Source organism: Microcaecilia unicolor, chromosome 8, assembly GCF_901765095.1.
Source record: "Microcaecilia unicolor chromosome 8, aMicUni1.1, whole genome shotgun sequence".
Classification (NCBI taxonomy): Eukaryota; Metazoa; Chordata; class Amphibia; order Gymnophiona; family Siphonopidae; genus Microcaecilia; species Microcaecilia unicolor.
This window is the reverse complement of record NC_044038.1, coordinates 214,790,106-214,808,108: the sequence shown is the minus strand read 5'-3', so window position 1 is coordinate 214,808,108 and position 18,003 is coordinate 214,790,106. Positions and strand designations below refer to the sequence as shown.

At 40.6% G+C, this 18,003-nt stretch overlaps 1 protein-coding gene across 3 annotated transcripts in view; it reads right to left on the bottom strand.

The window, feature by feature from the left end:
• Positions 1-18,003, bottom strand: part of NFATC2 (nuclear factor of activated T cells 2) — a 216,352-nt gene that overhangs the window by 150,400 nt on the left and 47,949 nt on the right. For all 3 annotated transcript variants that reach the window (XM_030213066.1, XM_030213065.1, XM_030213064.1), the window contains exon 3: positions 15,055-15,223. In XM_030213066.1, the coding sequence (XP_030068926.1) occupies positions 15,055-15,223 (169 nt within the window). The remainder of the gene's footprint in view (positions 1-15,054; positions 15,224-18,003) is intronic.

Below are 18,003 nucleotides of genomic sequence, written 5' to 3'. Positions count from 1 at the left end.
CAAAACAACCCCATTTTCAAGCCAACTCGAGTTTGCTTTTTGTACAATCGGGGTGGAAAATGAACAAGCAGGTTATTGTTTAGTTGGTTGAAGAGACTCTTGTGCAGGTTTGCTCAGCACTGTACACTGTACTGCCTTCCCTCAAAACAGATATAACGAAGAGGAAGCAGTGTTGCAACCATAAACCGCAAGATAAGAAGCAGAGGATACGTGCATTGTTGGCATGAAGCATGAAAATATTAAAAGAACAAGCATGTAAGAAGCAGCTGATAAAAGCATAAACCAAGGCCATCTATTCAGGCCTACGCTAGTCCTGTTTGTATACCTTCAGTGTAATGAGTTCTGTCACGTTTAGAATCTGTGCCAAAATATTTTCAGACTGTGTGTTTAATACCTCCTAGGAATATATATTTTTCTTTGTTTACTTTTGGTAATTCCAGTCGTCATTTGCAGGGCCATAGGACAGAGCCAGTAAAATACAATCAGTTTCTATGATCTGAAATTCATTTAGTAAGCCAGCTTCAAACTGAATTTGGTAAAACCAGGGCTTTTTCTGAGGGGGTACTTGGAGTTACTGAGTACCGGCACCGTTTCCATCTTCTGTTAAAACTGACCCATGGTCCCCAAGTTTTAATGAAAAAGCTCAGGCCCTACAAAATTCTGCCTTGTCATAGATTCTGTGACTGATGGCAGGGGGTCTGGCTATGACAAGAGCATCATAATTTAGGGGGAAGTTATCAACACGAGCTCCTGTTAAGTCAGGTTATTTAACCACAGAGTCTATGCTAAAATAACCTAACAACAGTAGCCCATGTGAATAACTTCTCCCAGAGTCCCTTTAAACAATCAAACTCTGATGTACCCAACTTCTTCAAATCAGAAGTACTGTCTCTGATAATATCTTAAGAACCAGATGTTAGCCTGTTTCTGGTGTGGATCCCATTCTCTCTCTCTCACTTCTATTCCAAAACAAAAGATGTGCTAAAATAACCTGACAACAGTAGCCCATGTGGATAACTTCCCCCTAAATTATGATGCTCTTGTCATAGGTATTAAGAACTGGATTTTATGTTCACTAGATTTTGTTGGACTTTTTTCTATCTGGTGAGAAGAGGCTAACCACGCATGTTATATAGTTTTACCCAGTGCATTTTTTCTAGCAAAAAAGGTGCCGGTACTCAAATGCCTGGCCACCCTTCAGGGGTGGGTTGATCACTGAGGGACCCACCCCACAATAGCCAGACCCCCTGCAATCAGTCACAGAATCTATGACAAGGCAGAATTTTGTAGGGCCTGAGCTCTTTCATTAAAACTTGGGGACCATGGGTCAGTTTTAACAGAAGATGGAAACGGTGCCGGTACTCAGTAACCCCAAGTACCCCCTCAAAAAAAGCCCTGGTTTTACCAAATTCAGTTTGAAGCTGGCTTACTAAATGGATTTCAGAGTCCCTTTAAATAATCAAACAATCAAACTCTGATGTACCCAACTTCCTCAAATCAGAAGTGCTGTCTCCAGTAATAAAGAACCAGATGTTAGCCTGTTTCTGGTGTGGATCCCATTCTCTCTCTCTCACTTCTATTCCAAACCAAAAGATGCTAGATAGGAGAATGGGTGTGTTGTCTTTCGCTGTTGTTGGGATACCTTGAAAAAAAACGTGACTTGTGTCTGTCTCTTAATGTACCATTCAAGAAGACTGACATTGAGGTGAGTCACAATGCTAACCCATAACAGCATGTGAATCTCAACCATCTTAGTCTTTACCTAGCAAGTTGAGAGGTAATTAGGTGTCATGTGGACAGATGGGTTAAGGAACAACACTGTTATAAAGTGGATCTTCATATTATGTGAGGAAAACTGAGGTCCCCGCAGGAAAACAAGACATGAGGAAGAAGCAGTGATGACCAGTAGGGGAATGACAAACTACTCGGGAGTTTACCAAATCTAAAGATTTATTGTAGATCCATTAAAGACCAAATGAGATATCAAAATAATGATGACGTTCACAGAAGCCCAACACAGGCCGTGTTTTGGCATGATACGCCTGCATCAGGGGTCCTCGAACAGTGAAATGCCAAATACTAGTTCACAATAATAAGGTCTCATTGAATCTCTCCTTATATGGCAGCTTCTTTCAAACGCTGCAGGACATGCTGGGATATGGCACCTGCACCAGATGAGGTGGTGGTAGAATTCCAGAATCTAAGTAGCTGTGAAAGAATAGCTTTCTCACACAGTTTCACTGGATTTGGCAATAGGGTAGAAGTTAGAATAGATAAAGTAGAGTCCTGATGTTCCGCCCTTTGGTTATCCTATGTTCTGAATTATCTGATGGTCAGATAATCCAGGCTCCACCCTCCTGGACCCCCTACAAGGGCCACCCCACAGGCCCACCTTTTATTCCTGGTGGTCCCCAGTCGCTCCAGTCCATGCCAGCTCCATTTTCTTAATTAGTATGTTGTGAACTGCCTAGAAAGCCTACTGACTGGATGAAATATCAAAGCTAAACTTGGAAAAATGGTTGCTATGATATCTAGCCCAAGCCCTTATTTTACTTTTTAGTTTTTTTCCAACCCAACAGAATTTTGGAAAGAAATTAATCGTGTCTTTCTGGGGCAAAATAACTGAAAATGTATCAGAATTGGATAAAATTTGGTGTGTGGGGGGAGGGGGGAACCTGTGAAAAGATGCAGAATTCAAAAATGGCCCCATCCAGATCAGGGGCTCCAGAGAAATAACACCCCCCCCCCAAAAAAAAAAAAAATGGCTCAGTGTATTTCTATGGTACAGGAAGTTTTTTTCTTCTGCTGCACTGAAACTTTAATATACTGAAACACAGCAGTTGGAGAATTGCACCTTTCGGACTGCCTCTCCCCTCTTCTTAACTGTCCCATCACAGACACTCTCTCTCACAAACATACCTAGCCATATCCCCACAAATAAAGACATACATAAACAAAACCAAGCAGTCACTGGAAATAAACATTTCATGATCTGTATGCTTTCTCCTCTGTGACGTTCCCCCCCCCCCCCCCCCTCTGTCCCTGCTGGGTTGGCTCTTAGTGATTGAGATGTGTATTTCATTTTCTTTTTTGTTTGATCTATTGTGAAAACTACTGACCGAAACATATAGTTTTCTTAATGGTTGTTATTTACATGACATCTAGTTTGCTACTGGTTGCTAGGTGTATTGTTAATTAGTGCCGGGCTTCTCCACCACTATCTGTCCTCATGGGACAGTGGCATCCTATAAAATCCATCTTCTGTTGCTACTGACAACTAATGGTTAAATATATTATCCAACTTTATTTCATGTTGTTATTATTTCCAAATTGTACAAAATGCTTGGGCGCTGTTTTGACCTCCCTCCTTTCTCCTTCAAGTCAGAGACATAATAATGCACATGCCGTAAACACACTACACTACACCTCACACACCCCACGATCAAAGGGTTTGGAAAGAATCCCGTGAGCCACACTCTCCATGCTTTACCCACTTTATTTTTTCTTTCTTTTATTAAGAAATCTTCTTAAAGGAATTGAAACAGTCCCCAGCATCCAGGCACATCTGTTTGAAACTAAGCAACAAAGACCTCCAGAATGTGGATTTTAAATTCTGTTTATATTATTAAATGTATTGAGCTTCAGTGCCAAGACCTCTGGGCACCCACAATTTTCGGCTCTACTTAAGCAGTAATAACTTCATATAAATCTAAAGCAGAGGGAAAGTTGGTGACTACAAAAAAAAAAACAGTAACTGCCTGGAATGACAACATAAACGATAGAGCAAAAACTAAATGAAAAAAAATGCATCTTTTTGATGGACTTTGAATAGCTATGCTTACAGGTAGATTAAAAGAGAGTCTGTGTTCCAAGATAGACAACCTTCCAGAGAGGAAACTAGTTTGAAACATCTCCAGTTCACAGTGTTAGATATCAGACACTTCCCCCATAGGCTCTAGCTATCATGTGGACATGAGATAATTACTTAACTGCATTTAGCCAGATGTTTCAGGGTCTTGCATGTTAAAAGTATTGAAAGTTGCTACCAGTCAATAGAAACATAGAAAGTGACTACAGATAAGGACTATATGGCCTATCCAGTCTGACTATCCATTCTTGCTTCTTTAGATATTCTCTGTGCTCGCTCCAAGCTTCCTTGAATTCAGATACGGTACTCGTCTCTACCACCTCCACTGGGAGACTATTCCAGGTCCCCTTTCTATAATGAAGTATTTCCTAAGTCTGTCTCCTTTCACCTTCATCCTATGCCCCTTCATTTCAGATCTTCCTTTCATTTGAGTCTCGCTGCCTATGGAGTAATTTAAATATTTACAGTTTATTGGAACTTACTATATCGTCCAAGCTAGCTTGCAGATCTGGGCAGTTTTTTTTTTTGTTACATTTGTAACCCGCGCTTTCCCACTCATGGCAGGCTCAATGCGGCTTACATGGGGCAATGGAGGGTTAAGTGACTTGCCCAGAGTCACAAGGAGCTGCCTGTGCCTGAAGTGGGAATGGAACTCAGTTCCCCAGGACCAAAGTCCACCACCCTAATCGCTAGGCCACTCCTCCACTGTTGCTACTATTTGAGATTCTACATGGAATGTTGCTATTCCACTAGCAACATTCCATGTAGAAGTTGGCCCTTGCAGATCACCAATGTGGCCGCGCAGGCTTCTGCTTCTGTGAGTCTGACGTCCTGCACGTATGTGCAGGACGTCAGACTCACAGAAACAGAAGCCTGTGCAGCCTTCTATATGGAATGTTGCTAGTAGTGGAATAGCAACATTCCATGTAGAATCTCCAATAGTATCTATTTTATTTTTGTTACATTTGTACCCTGCGCTTTCCCACTCATGGCAGGCTCAATGCGGCTTACATGGGGCAATGGAGGGTTAAGTGACTTGCCCAGAGTCACAAGGAGCTGCCTGTGCCTGAAGTGGGAATTAAACTCAGTTGCTCAGTTCCCCAGGACCAAAGTCCACCACCCTAACCACTAAGCCACTCCTCCACTAAAATAACAAAAATAACAGAGACTGGAAAAGAACTACGATATTTGATAGGAAAGGGTTTGTTTATCAGTCAGCAGCAGAACAATCAATCTATGACAAGAGAGGTGAACGAAGGAACAGGAAAGAGAAGGGGATAGAATGAGGAAAGAAGAGAAAAAAAGATATAAGGAATAAACAGTGAGAAATGGTATAGCAACCCTCGTCCCTTTTTAATTGACCCAATTGAAAGATTTAAAAACCTGGCTATTTAAACAAGCAATTTTAAAATTATTAAAGGATAGTTCTGAACGTATAGTAAGCAGAATGGAATTCAAGTAAAAAGGGGGTGCGCAGAAGAGAGCGCAATGGCAGGCGGATTCAAGTTGGGATGCTTTGGGGTTTGGAAGAACAAGATGACGATCATTACTTGAACAGAGGAGTCGCACAGGGGAATTTGGGACAGTTAGAGTTGAAAGGTAATCAGGAAGACCAAGTCTATGAGATTTGAAAGTGAGTGTGAGTAGCTTAAATTTCTGTAATATCTTCCCTCATCCACCTGCCTTCCAAAGAGGGGGAAAAAGTGATATGTACACTTGGTAAGAGGGGACATAAAGGCTTTCCTTACTATCTTTAGAAAGATTACATTATTCTGATAGAAAAGAAACAACCTGCTCCATTGCAAGACCTCTGCTCTGGAAGGAACTGGTGGGAAATTTGACTGCCCCTATCGGACCGACCGTTCACTTGTCTATTAGATTGTAAGCTCTTTGAGCAGGGACTGTCTCTCTTTGTTAAATTGTACAGCGCTGCGTAACCCTAGTAGCACTCTAGAAATGTTAAGTAGTAGTAGTAGAAATGAGCATTTAGTCAAGGATGCTTTAAGGTTTAGGAAGCAGTTACAAACATATTTGTTTTCAGAAGCCTTTTATTTTCAGCAGCAAGCTGTCTTGTTTATGATAGGCAGTGATTATATGCATTTGGAGTGTTGAGCAGATTGTCTGTCTTTATCTGGATTTTGTGAATTTTATGCCCACTATGCAGCAGCCAAAAGTGCAAACAGGATGCTAGGAATTATTAGGAAAGGGATGGTAAGTAAGATTGAGGATTCCATAATGCCTCTGTTTCGCTTCTTGGTGCAACCTCACCTTGAGTATTGCGTTCAGTTCTGGTCGTCATATCTTTAAAAAGATAGAGCGGAATTAGAGGTTCAAAGAAGAGCGACCAAAAGGAGTGGCCTAGTGGTTAGGGTGGTGGACTATGGTCCTGAGGAACTGAGTTCAATTCCCACTTCAAGCACAGGCAGCTCCTTGTGACTCTGGGCAAGTCACTTAACCCTCCATTGCCCCATGTACGCCGCATTGAGCCTGCCATGAGTGGGAAAACGCGGGGTACAAATGTAACAAAAATAAAAATAAAATAAATGGGATGCAACTCCTCCCATATGAGGAAAGGCTAAAGAGGTGAGGGCTGTTCAGCTTGGAAAAGAGATGACTGAGGGTGGGATATAATTGAAGTCTGTAAAATCCTGAGTGGTGTAGAACAGGTAAGAGTGAATTGATGTTTCATTCTTTCAGAAAGTACAAAGACCAGGAGAAACTCAATGAAATTACAAGAAAATAAGTTAAAAACAAATAGGAGGAAATATTTTTTCACTCAACAAATAGTTAAGCTCTGGAACTCTTTGCTGGTGGATATCTGGGTTTATAAAAAGTTGTGGCATGTTCCTGGAAGAAAAGTCCATAGTCTGTTATTGAGATGGACATGAGGGAAGCCACTGCTTGCCCCAGGATTGGTAGTATGGAACGTTGCTACTATTTGGGTTTCTGCCAGGCACTTGTGACCTGGATTGGCTACTGTTGGAAGCAGAATACTGGGCTAGATGGACTATTGGTTTGACCCAGTATGGCTATTCTTATGCTCACATGCTGGAAAAGGGGGAGCCGAAATGTGAGGGTCATTTCGGGGTGGAGTGTGGGCGTGGATTTGAGCTATGCAGACAATTATAGAATAAGGGGGGGTTCTATGTGTAAATTTAGGTGGGGGCATTTGCACTACGTTTTTGTTGGCGCAAATAGATGCGCCTAAATTTATGCACAACCCCTGTGCTTAAATGCTATTCTATAAACCACGCCTAACTTTAGGCGCAACTTATAGAGTAGCACTTAAGCATTTTTTTTCCATGCACCTGTAATTCCACTATAGCTTCTGTGAGATACAACAACCAAAATTGAATGCAATATTCGGTGAGGTCGCACCATGGAACGATACAGAGGTATTATAATATTCTTAGTTTTATTTTATTTTGTCTACAATGACACCTAGATCTTTTTCTTGAGTGCTGATTCCTAAGGTGGACCCTAGCATTAGGTTACTATGATTCGGATTATTCTTTCCCATTTGCATCACTTTGCTTTTGCTCACATTAAATTTTCATCTGCCATTTGGATGTCCAGTCTTCCAATTTCCTAAGGTCTTCCTGCAATTTTTCACAATCCTCATGCGTTTTGACAACTCTGAATAGTTTTGTGTCATCTGCAATTTAATCACCCCATTCATCCCATTTTCCAGATCATTTATAAATACGTTAAATAGCACCAGTAAAATTACAGACCCTTGTGGCACTCCACTATTCACCCTCCTCCATTGAGAAAAATGGCCATTTAACCCTACCCTCTGTTTTCTGTCCAATAACCAATTCCTAATCAACCGAAGGGCAATGCCTTCTATACTATGACTTTTTAATTTTCTCAGGAGCCTCTCGTGAGGAACTTTGTCAAAAGCTTTCTGATGATCTAGGTATACTACCTCAGCCAACTCATCTTTATCCACTTATTTATTCACGCCTTCAAAGAAATGAAGCAAATTTGTGAGGCAAGACTTTCCTTGCCTGACCCCATGCTGACTCTGTTCTGTATAATTTAGGCGTGTACATTTTTTTTTATTTCAATTACTATCAATAATTGCTTGTTAAGGCTAATTATTGGAACTAATTGGCTCGTTATTCAATTAAATTGTGCCCAAATTTGCAAGCGTGATTTATGGCGACTTTTATAGAATTAGAGGAATATGTAAACCACTTTGGTTGTACCATAGAAAGGCAGTATATCAAACGCATTACCCTTCCCTTTACAGAACAGGCTCCTCCCAGGCATCCTACGGCGCTATTTATACAATTATTTCCTGTATGTATAATTTACACATTTGACTCAGATCCCCCAAGTTATACCTGTTTTATCCAAGTCCAAATTAAAAGTTTAATCTATAGGTATAGGGGCTGAATATCAGTGCCTATAATTTATACGTATTGGCTGCCCTGTGCTTGAAATATCCCAACCATGTCCTCTCCGCTCTATGCACAGTGTTATAGTGGAATACAGCTATTAAGGGCATGCGTATAATGCCCCCCAATTTTTTTTAACACACACACCCACTGACGAGCACTATGAGGGTAATAAGAAAATATACAATTATCATTATCAAAACAAGAATATTCTATTCATGGGACTGTTATAAGAAATACCATAGAGGTTAAATATTTCATTGGCCTGCTGCAAACATTGAATTAATAATGTCCATAAAACCAACAGATGCATTACCTCTCCTCCCCCAATGCTCCTCACTGAAAAACTTCAACGGCTTGACATAGGATTATAGCCTGACTGGAAGTCTAGAATTGCATTTTGTGCAGAAAACAGCCTGCTGCCGCTCTTACTGGTTGCAGAGAACCTATCTGTCTGCAGATACATTACTACATGTTACACACTAACCTCCAAATTCTATAAAAAGGGCTTAAAATTGCACAGGCAAATATGGGCTCATGCAATTTAATTGAAGAACAACCCAATTAGTACTGATAATTGATCTTAACAAGCAATTATTGGTGCTAACGGGAAGTAATTAAAATTTACATGCGTAAATTTAGGCGTGGGTCTAAAAAGGGGGAATGGCCATGGGCGGATCTGGGTGTTCCTTTAATTTATGTGCGTTGTTATAGAATAAAGGGGACCCATGCTTAATTTAGGCACAGGGATATACACCAAGCAACAAAGCAACTTTATTGACAACTGAACACAGGCCATGTTTCGGCAAACTTGCCTGCATCAGGGGTCATTCTTGAATGCAAAAGTGGCACAAGCAGTGAACATTGTGCTTCCTGTACAATTTCAATCTCAATAAAATCAGTCCACTTATAAAAGTGGTAGAGCAAGTGGAGTATTACTTCATAAAAAGAAATGTTATCTATAAACCATGCAATTATCAAAGAACTAACAGGAAGCTTTTTTCATATGTTCTGTCCATCAGTGCTGCTAATTCAGCTAAGCTGTGAAGATCTCTCTCTTCACATTTTTGAAGTCAATATATATGCAGCCAGGGGCAGGTTTAGGCACAGGTATTTACACCGAGGTTTCATTGGTGTAAACGGTCATGCCTAAATGCAGTCATGGTTCCCGGCGCTAAGCGCTATTCTACAAACAGTGCTTATCTTTAAGTGCCATTTATAGAATAGTGCTTAGCGCAATTTTTTTCAGCGCTGAGTTTTTTAGGTGCCATTCATAGAATTTAGTCCTAAGTAACTATGGTAATAAGTATTATACAGTGTGCTGTGTTGTAACTTTGGTTGTGATGAGGAGAAGTTCCGAGAGAAGAGGACATTTCTCTGGTAAGCGAACGCTATTTTGCTTTGTTCTTTGGGAACTTAAAGATTGGGGTTTAAAGGAGGAATTGTAGGTTGGTGTTAGGCAAAATAAAAATATAAAAAGCAAATTTTTATCAACTAATCTCCATAGTCTTTTCCACTTAATTTTAAAAACTTTGTACCACAGCATTAACAGATAGAATCTAGCAGGCACTGCATGATCTAGTTTAGTCTTTCAAAGATATCACCTGAAAGGTAACTTTAAAACAATACAGGAACGCAAGACCTTTGAAGTCAGAATGATTGAATATTTTGACACCCAACAGACAGGACTTAATAAGGATAAGGGTTTTCTAGCCCATTATAAACCATAAAGTTGTATTTCTCTGTTTATCACCCTCCTCTCACCTACCCACACCCATCCTATTAGAATATCAATGAAATGCTTTGATGTCCCCATGCATACCCCCACCCTCCCACTCTGTCAGACTGTCAAAGTAATGCTTTAATGTTTTTATTATATATACTATCTGCTACCACATTTGTTTATTTCCGATCTGACGAAGAAGGGCAACCTTCGAAAGCTAATCAAGAAATGTATTGTTATGTCCAATAAAAAAGGTATCATCTTATTTTCTTTTCCATGTTTTATTTTGTTTGATTTCTAAAGATATCACCAAAACAGGGAAGATAGGGTATCCTGATAGTGAGGTTGCAAAAAAGACTGTAGTAGATCAGGTGTCCTTAAATAAAAATAAAAATCAGACAAAAGATTGCAAATTAATACTGTCAAGTACTAAGCATGATGTAAATAGGAACAACAAACATACTTTGAAATGTCTATATGCGAATACCAGGAACCTAAGAAATAAGATGGGAAAGTTAGAATATAGTGTACTAAATGAAAAACTAGATATAATAGGCATCTCTGAGACCTGGTGGAAGGAGGATAACCAGTGGGACACTGTCATACCGGGGTACAAATTATATCATAGTGATAGGGTGGATTGAATTGGTGGAGGGGTAGCATTGAGGGGCATAATCGAACGGGGGCGCCTATCTCTAAGGACGGCCCCGACTGTATTATTGAAACAAGATGGGCGTCCATCTTTCGTTTCGATAATACGGTCGGGGACGGCCAAATCTCAACATTTGGGTCGACCTTAGAGATGGCTGCCCTTGGTTTTCGCCTTGGTTTTGTGTACAGCAAGAGAGACACATCAGCACGTCTATGTCCCTCCCTTGAGAAAGCGGTGGAGCGGAGCGGAGCGGAACGGGTCCCCCCCCCCCCCCCCCCCCGTTAGGAGATAAGAACATAGATGTGAGACCATCCAGCACACAAAAGCTAAGTCAAAGAAAATTTCTTTTTGTGAAAAGTCATTTGAATAAAATTGAAGGAGGTTTTTTTAGGTCGATGATGAGTTCAGCCTAAGATATGCCTTATGATATGCTCATATATATGGACAAACTTGTATTTTGAGACCTTTTTCCTCATAATTAAGTGAACCTTCCAACACATAATATAAATAATTGCAGTCACTCCATTTGCGTTACATACGAGTAATATCTGGAATTCGGGTTGTTTAATTTGAAACAAACGTCTTCAACAGCTAAACTCATTAAGGAAGCTCAGTGATTACAGGATACTGGCCAGACCTGATGAAGGAGATTTTGGCTTCTGAAAGCTTGTCAAAAACGATATTGTTACTCCAATAAAAAGGTGGTATCTTATTTTTCACTTGTTGTTTTTATTTATTTAACCTTTACAGTGGACTGGCAAAGCTACCACATGACTTTAAACAGGAAACAGAGAAACTCGGGAATCAGCCATACGTTTCCCTGTGCATGGATGAGAAAAGGGCCAACATCTAAGTTAAGTTCACTTCCATTCTTTCTTTCACACATTAGATTTGGCAACTGGCAAGAAGAAAAGGAAACTTTAAAAGCTTTCCAAGTTGTAAGATGTGAAATAAATTAAATTACTTACGAGTGCTGTACTGCTCCACTGTGCTGAAGCTTGGTGAGCGCACAAACGGAGTATTAACAGTTTCTCTGCTGGTATTGTTTTCAGGTTACATATGCCCCTAATGGCCCCAATCCACTAATCAACATTTTATATCATTCTATTTAAATAGTTCACTTGATTTTCCATCTCTCCCATCTATAAATAAGGAATAAATGGATCCAAATAGATTAAGTAGAAAGATTTTTTATAAGTTACGTCAATTAAGAACAGTAAGGTCGTTATTTTTTCCAGAGGATTTCCGGGTTCTAGTACAGGCATTGGTCTTGACCCAAATTGATTATTACAGTGTTCTATATGATGGATTACAGCAAAAACTTTATACAAACTTCAACGTCTTCAGAACACTGCGCTAAACTAATTTTTAGATGTAAAACATTTGATTGGGCATCTCCTTTTACTGAAAAAGCTCTACTGGTTACCCATGGAAGCCCGGGTGGAATTCAAGATAGCATGTTGGGTCTACAAAATTAACTCGGGTTGTTGTCCACTATCTCTTGTTGACTTAACTTTTACTTCTTTAAGATTGGGTTTTCTTTTTTGTTCTACACTGAAATTAGGATTTCCTTCTATCAAGAATATAAAATTAAAACAGTTTCATGAAAGCTCTCTTTGTTATTTGTCTAGCAAGATCTGGAACATGATTCCTTTGCATAAGTACATAAGTAATGCCACACTGGGAAAGACCAAGGGTCCATCGAGCCCAGCATCCTGTCCATGACAGCGGCCAATCCAGGCCAAGGGCACCTGGCAAGCTTCCCAAACGTACAAAAATTCCATACATGTTATTCCTGGAATTGTGGATTTTCCCCAAGTCCATTTAGTAGTGGTTTATGGACTTGTCCTTTAGGAAACCGTCTAACCCCTTTTTAAACTCTGCTAAGCTAACCGCCTCACACCTGTTTTCCATACCTTTCCTAATAATACCCAACATTCTATTCGCTTTCCTAGCCGCAGCAGCACACTGAGCAGAAGGTTTCAGTGTATTATCGACGACGACACCCAGATCCCTTTCTTGGTCCGTAACGTGGAACCTTGCATGATGTAGCTATAATTCGGGTTCTTTTTTCCCACATGCATCACCTTGCACTTGCTCACATTAAACATCATCTGCCATTTAGCCGCCCAGTCTCCCAGTCTCGTAAGGTCCTCTTGTAAGTTTTCACAATCTTTAGCTATTTTTAATTACGCAAATTTTTTTAAATTCTAATTTTTTGCAAATTTTATGATCTTAATCAGTGCATTTATTATCTTTGTATTCTGGCTCTTTTCCTAAATGGTAAGTTGATTGCCTTTAGGGAGCTAGTTTTTGTGTTACCTGCTTTGATTCCTAGGTAGATATAAGCGAGATATAAGTGCTGGAATAGTATAGTATAGTTTTAAAATCACCTCCAACCCCCAAATAAACAATGTGGGGACAAAGATTTACTGGCAAATGAGAACAACTGGGGTCTCATTCAGACTGGGGGTATAAATTTAAGCCACATTGAGCCTACAAATAGGTGGAGAAATATGGGATATAAATGTAAAAATAAATAAATAATTAAGCCATTGATCTTGCTAAACATAGTTATACCCTGGTTTTATCCAGTGACAACACAATTTGGAATGTCTTGCTTTTATTCCTACTACAAAGTCTCGTACCTAACCCACACCATAACCTAAACCCACACTCCTATTCCTTCCCCAAATCTTATACTATTGTCCACTCTTTTTAACTGTTATCTCTATGATACTTTGTACCATACTTCGTATTATCTCTATGATACTATCCAGCTTATAATCGAAAGACAAAAACGCCTATATTGCGACCTAAATCGGGAGATAGGCGTTTATCTCCCAAAAACGAATAACGCGGTATAATCGAAAGCCGAACTTGGACGTTTTCAACTGCACTCCATCGCGGAAGCGTACAAAGTTGACGGGGGCATGTCGGAGGCGTGGTGAAGGCGGGACTGGGGCGTGGTTATCACCCGAACAGAGATGGGCGCCTTTCGCCGATAATTGAAAAAAAGTATGCGTTTGTAGCTAGAATTTAGGGCACTTTTCCTGGACCCTGTTTTTTCACGAACAAGGCCCCAAAAAGTGCCCTAAATGACCAGATTACCCCCAGAGGGAATCGGGGATGACCTCCCCTGACTCCCCCAGTGGTCACTAACCCCCTCCCACCACAAAAAATGATGTTTCACAACTTTTTATTTTCACCCTCAAATGTCATACCCACCTCCCTGGCAGCAGTATGCAGGTCCCTGGAGCAGTTGTTAGGGGGTGCAGTGGACTTCAGGCAGGTGGACCCAGGCCCATCCCCCCCTACCTGCTACAATTGTGCTGCTTAATGCTTAGTCGTCCAATCCCCCCAAACCCACTGTACCCACATGTAGGTGCCCCCCTTCACCCCTTAGGGTTATAGTAATGGTGTAGACTTGTGGGCAGTGGGTTTTGAGGGGGATTTGGGGGGCTCAACATACAAGGGAAGGGTGCTATGCACCTGGGAGCTCTTTTACCTTTTTTTTTGTTTTTGTAAAAGTGCCCCCTAGGGTGCCCGGTTGGTGTCCTGGCATGTGAGGGGGACCAGTGCACTACGAATCCTGGCCCCTCCCTCGAACAAATGCCTTGGATTTATTCGTTTTTGAGCTGGGCGCTTTCATTTTCCATTATCACTGAAAAACAAAAACGCCCAGCTCACAAATTGTCGAATAAAACATGGACGTCTATTTTTTTCGAAAATACGGTTCGGTCCGCCCCTTCACGGACCCGTTCTCGGAGATAAACGCCCATGGAGATAGATGTTTTCGTTCAATTATGCCCCTCCACGTACCATACTTTGTATTATCTCTGTGATACTATGTACCATACATTGTAAGCCACACTGAACCTGCTATTGAGCAGGAAAGAGCGGGGTATAAATGCCACAAATAAATAAATAAAATAAATATTCCACTAATCTTTAGAACATGAAAACATCAGAGAACAGTTTCATCGCCCAGTGGGTAATTCAACCTGAAAGCATATTAAGGCAGTTCTCAAATTTACCTTGGAACACTTCATTGCAGTAGTCGATTAGCAACTGCCAATAAAAACTCTCTCACTTTAATCATCACGACACACAAGACTATCCATGTAGCGAAGAAACCTGGCAGTTTCCAGCCGATTAGGACCGCTTGACCAATTTGTTTTTCTGAAGGCAAAATGATGTCACTGATATATTCTATATAATGGACTCATTACAATTTCTGGGCATGGGAGACATCAATTATTGAGAAAGAAGTGTGCATCCTTCTTGGAGAAATATGCCTTACCATTTGTTTTCATCTGGTAAACTGGAAGACACATGAAAGAGTAGAAAAAAAACAGACTACACCCCGCCATTACCTACATTTTTTTGTAATTTTATTAAGTCTCACCTGGACAACAGGGTGACCGCCAGTGGATGCTTTGACCGCTCCACGACTGCCTTCTGTTTCATAGTGAGCTCGGTGGTGCGGTTTAGGCTGGACTTCAATTTGTAGTTCATAAGGCCCCGACTGACTTGGTAATGGCCACTCAAGAGGAGGAAGGGAAGCAACTGGGAGGCTGGAAAAGCACAAACCACACGGCTTTAAATTGTCTCAAAGACCTGTTCTCATATAACCAACAGGCTTTTCAGAAATGCATGCTCACTTCTGAGAGCAGTGTTGTGTGACTGGCTAGACTATCAAATCAAATGAGCTATAAAAGAGGTGAAGGGTGTCTAACGGGTTTTTGATTTGGAGCTCAAGTCAACGTACCGTTTTGTACAATTATTTCATTTCATTTAATAGTTGTTTATAAACCACATTCCCAAGAACCAATTAATATACACCCAAAGCAGTGTATATAAATAACATCACTAAAATATAGAATAAAAAAACAAAATACAAGTACAACACAAAAACATAGGCATCAGTGTTTTATTGTCACATCTCCCACCCCAAAACTACCTAGAAATCCTCCCAGTCTCCGCTAACTCATGCAGCCTAACATAAGTAGGTCATTAACTCAGGAACAGCCAAGATTTTACTTTTTTCCTGAGTGAGAAAATAATTCACTTCTTATTAGAAAAGAAGTGAATTATTTTATCATTCAGGAAAAAAGGCCAGTTAAGGGCACATGACAGGCAAGCCGTAGATAAGGAGGCTTGCCTGGTCACCTCTCAAGTGCAGGCTTTTTCTATACTTATTAGAAAAGCCTGCACTCGAGAGGTGACCAGGCAAGCCTCCTTAACTACGGCAATTGAAAAACATTTCCAATTTCTATTTTATTTATGCACATTTATATCCCACTTTTTAGTTAATTTGCAATTACATTCCTGAAGCGGCTATTTGCAACAAAGAATGGTTGACTGGACATTATCCTTCTCATTCTATAAACTTGAGTGCCCAACTTGCAAAGCTGCATGCTCAAGTAATACAATAAGGTCAGTTATGTGAGTAACTTATTAATTAGAGGCTGATTGGCATTAACCATTGGTGCTAATTTACACTAATTAAAAGTTATACACCTAACGGCCCTTAGTCGATATTCTGATAAAAGTGCGCAAATTTCCATAGGACATAACTGCAATGGAAGCTTGGACCTGGGGGGGGGGGCATGGACAGATCGTGGGGGGGGGGGGGGACATGCCTGGCACTTATGTGTGTGTCTTATAGAATACTAGCATTTCAGACACCTAACTGTCTATAGTTAGGCATGACTACACTATTAATTATCCCAGCAACTACTTCCTTAAACAAAAATGCAGGAGCAAGATCAAATACATTTCCAAATACTTTCAACAAATTTTTCAAGGTGGTGTTGCATATTTCCAAGCATTTTCTTATTTTTTTTTTTTTTTTTAAAAGGATCATCAGAGTTCATAGCATCAACGTCGCTATTCACAGATTCAAAAGCAACGATGTGCAAATCTTCATCGATCCATCATTTAACTTATTTTAACTTTTTGATTAGCTTTTTATTAAGTTTTCTTAAGAACAGTCCAAAATTATTCAAAACTTTATTAGACTGTTTATTGGTGTTAATTGGCCTCCATTAGGATTTACACGTGGATTGCATTCTATAACAATCCAAGTGTAAATTTGGGAAGGGGGGGGGGTGGCTTGGGGTGTTTTGGGGCATTCCTGGGGCGTTCCAAAATTTTGCGTGCATAAATACAGAATTCGCCCAAACTGCGCCTATTGTAGGTGCCCGCATTTACACCAGCTTTCAGTAGGAATAATGACTAGCACTTAAAGTTAGGAATGGTTTATGCCCTGAGCAGAGCACCATTCAATAAAGGACACAGACCCTTTAGAGAACAGTGCTCAGTGCATAAAATGTTTGGTGCTGATTTTTAGGTTTCACTTATAGAATCTACCCTTAAGTGCCGATTCTATAATGGCAATTGTGCACAAAATTGGTGTTATAGCATAGAGCATAAGTTGGCATACACGCGCCTAATTTTAGGCATAATGCTATGCCAAAGGCTGGTGTAGAGGTTGAGCCTATGGTAGGCAGTTGCATATAAGTGATAATATTCTAACTTATGTGCACGACTGCAAGACACACTCCTGATCCGCCCGTGGCTACATCCCCCTTTCTGTTTATAGAATAGTATCTTGAGGCCCCGATGCTCAAAATTAAATGTGGGCGTTGAAAGCTCTTAGCGCCGCACTAGTGCCCGCATTCACCTCTACAGAATGCTCAGGGGGGGGTCTAGCGTGGGAAAACAAGTGCGCCAGTTGCTAGCGCAGACGGCACGCAAATATAGTTGAGCTCACGTAAATTAAATCATCTTGTATTCCGCCTGAAACAAAACTGCCTGACTGCTCAAAAAAGAAGGGCAAGTTGGAGCAGGTGCTAGACTGCTGGAAGAGAGGATTTCTCATGATTCTCTCGTGAATCTTTCTGCAAAACCTGCTGGTTTTGAATGCTTTTGGAAGCAGAAGGAAGCACATGCAAGCCCTTAAGCGCTGATCGTAAGGAACAGCAGACCCAAGCGAAAGTACACCTCGGCATCCGTTTCCTGTGTCTAAATTTAAAAGATTAAAAATGCCCAGTTTCATTCATCTAAATATAAGCGTCCAAGCAAAAAAAAAATATATATATATATATTAAACGCATATATTTAGGCCCCAGAAAACAGACGCCAATGTGTGCTTAACGTTTGGGTTTTACCAGGCTTGTGCGCAGAGGAGCCAAGCTTACTGCAGATCTCTTCTGCGCATGTGCCAGCACAATCCTCCTGCCGAAATCCCCAATGCTCAATGCTATGTGCACTTATATTTGCATCTCACTAGTGTTGAGCATTAGGGCATTGTTTTTCTGCGCTGTTCCAGCGGTATTTTTGCAGCACTATT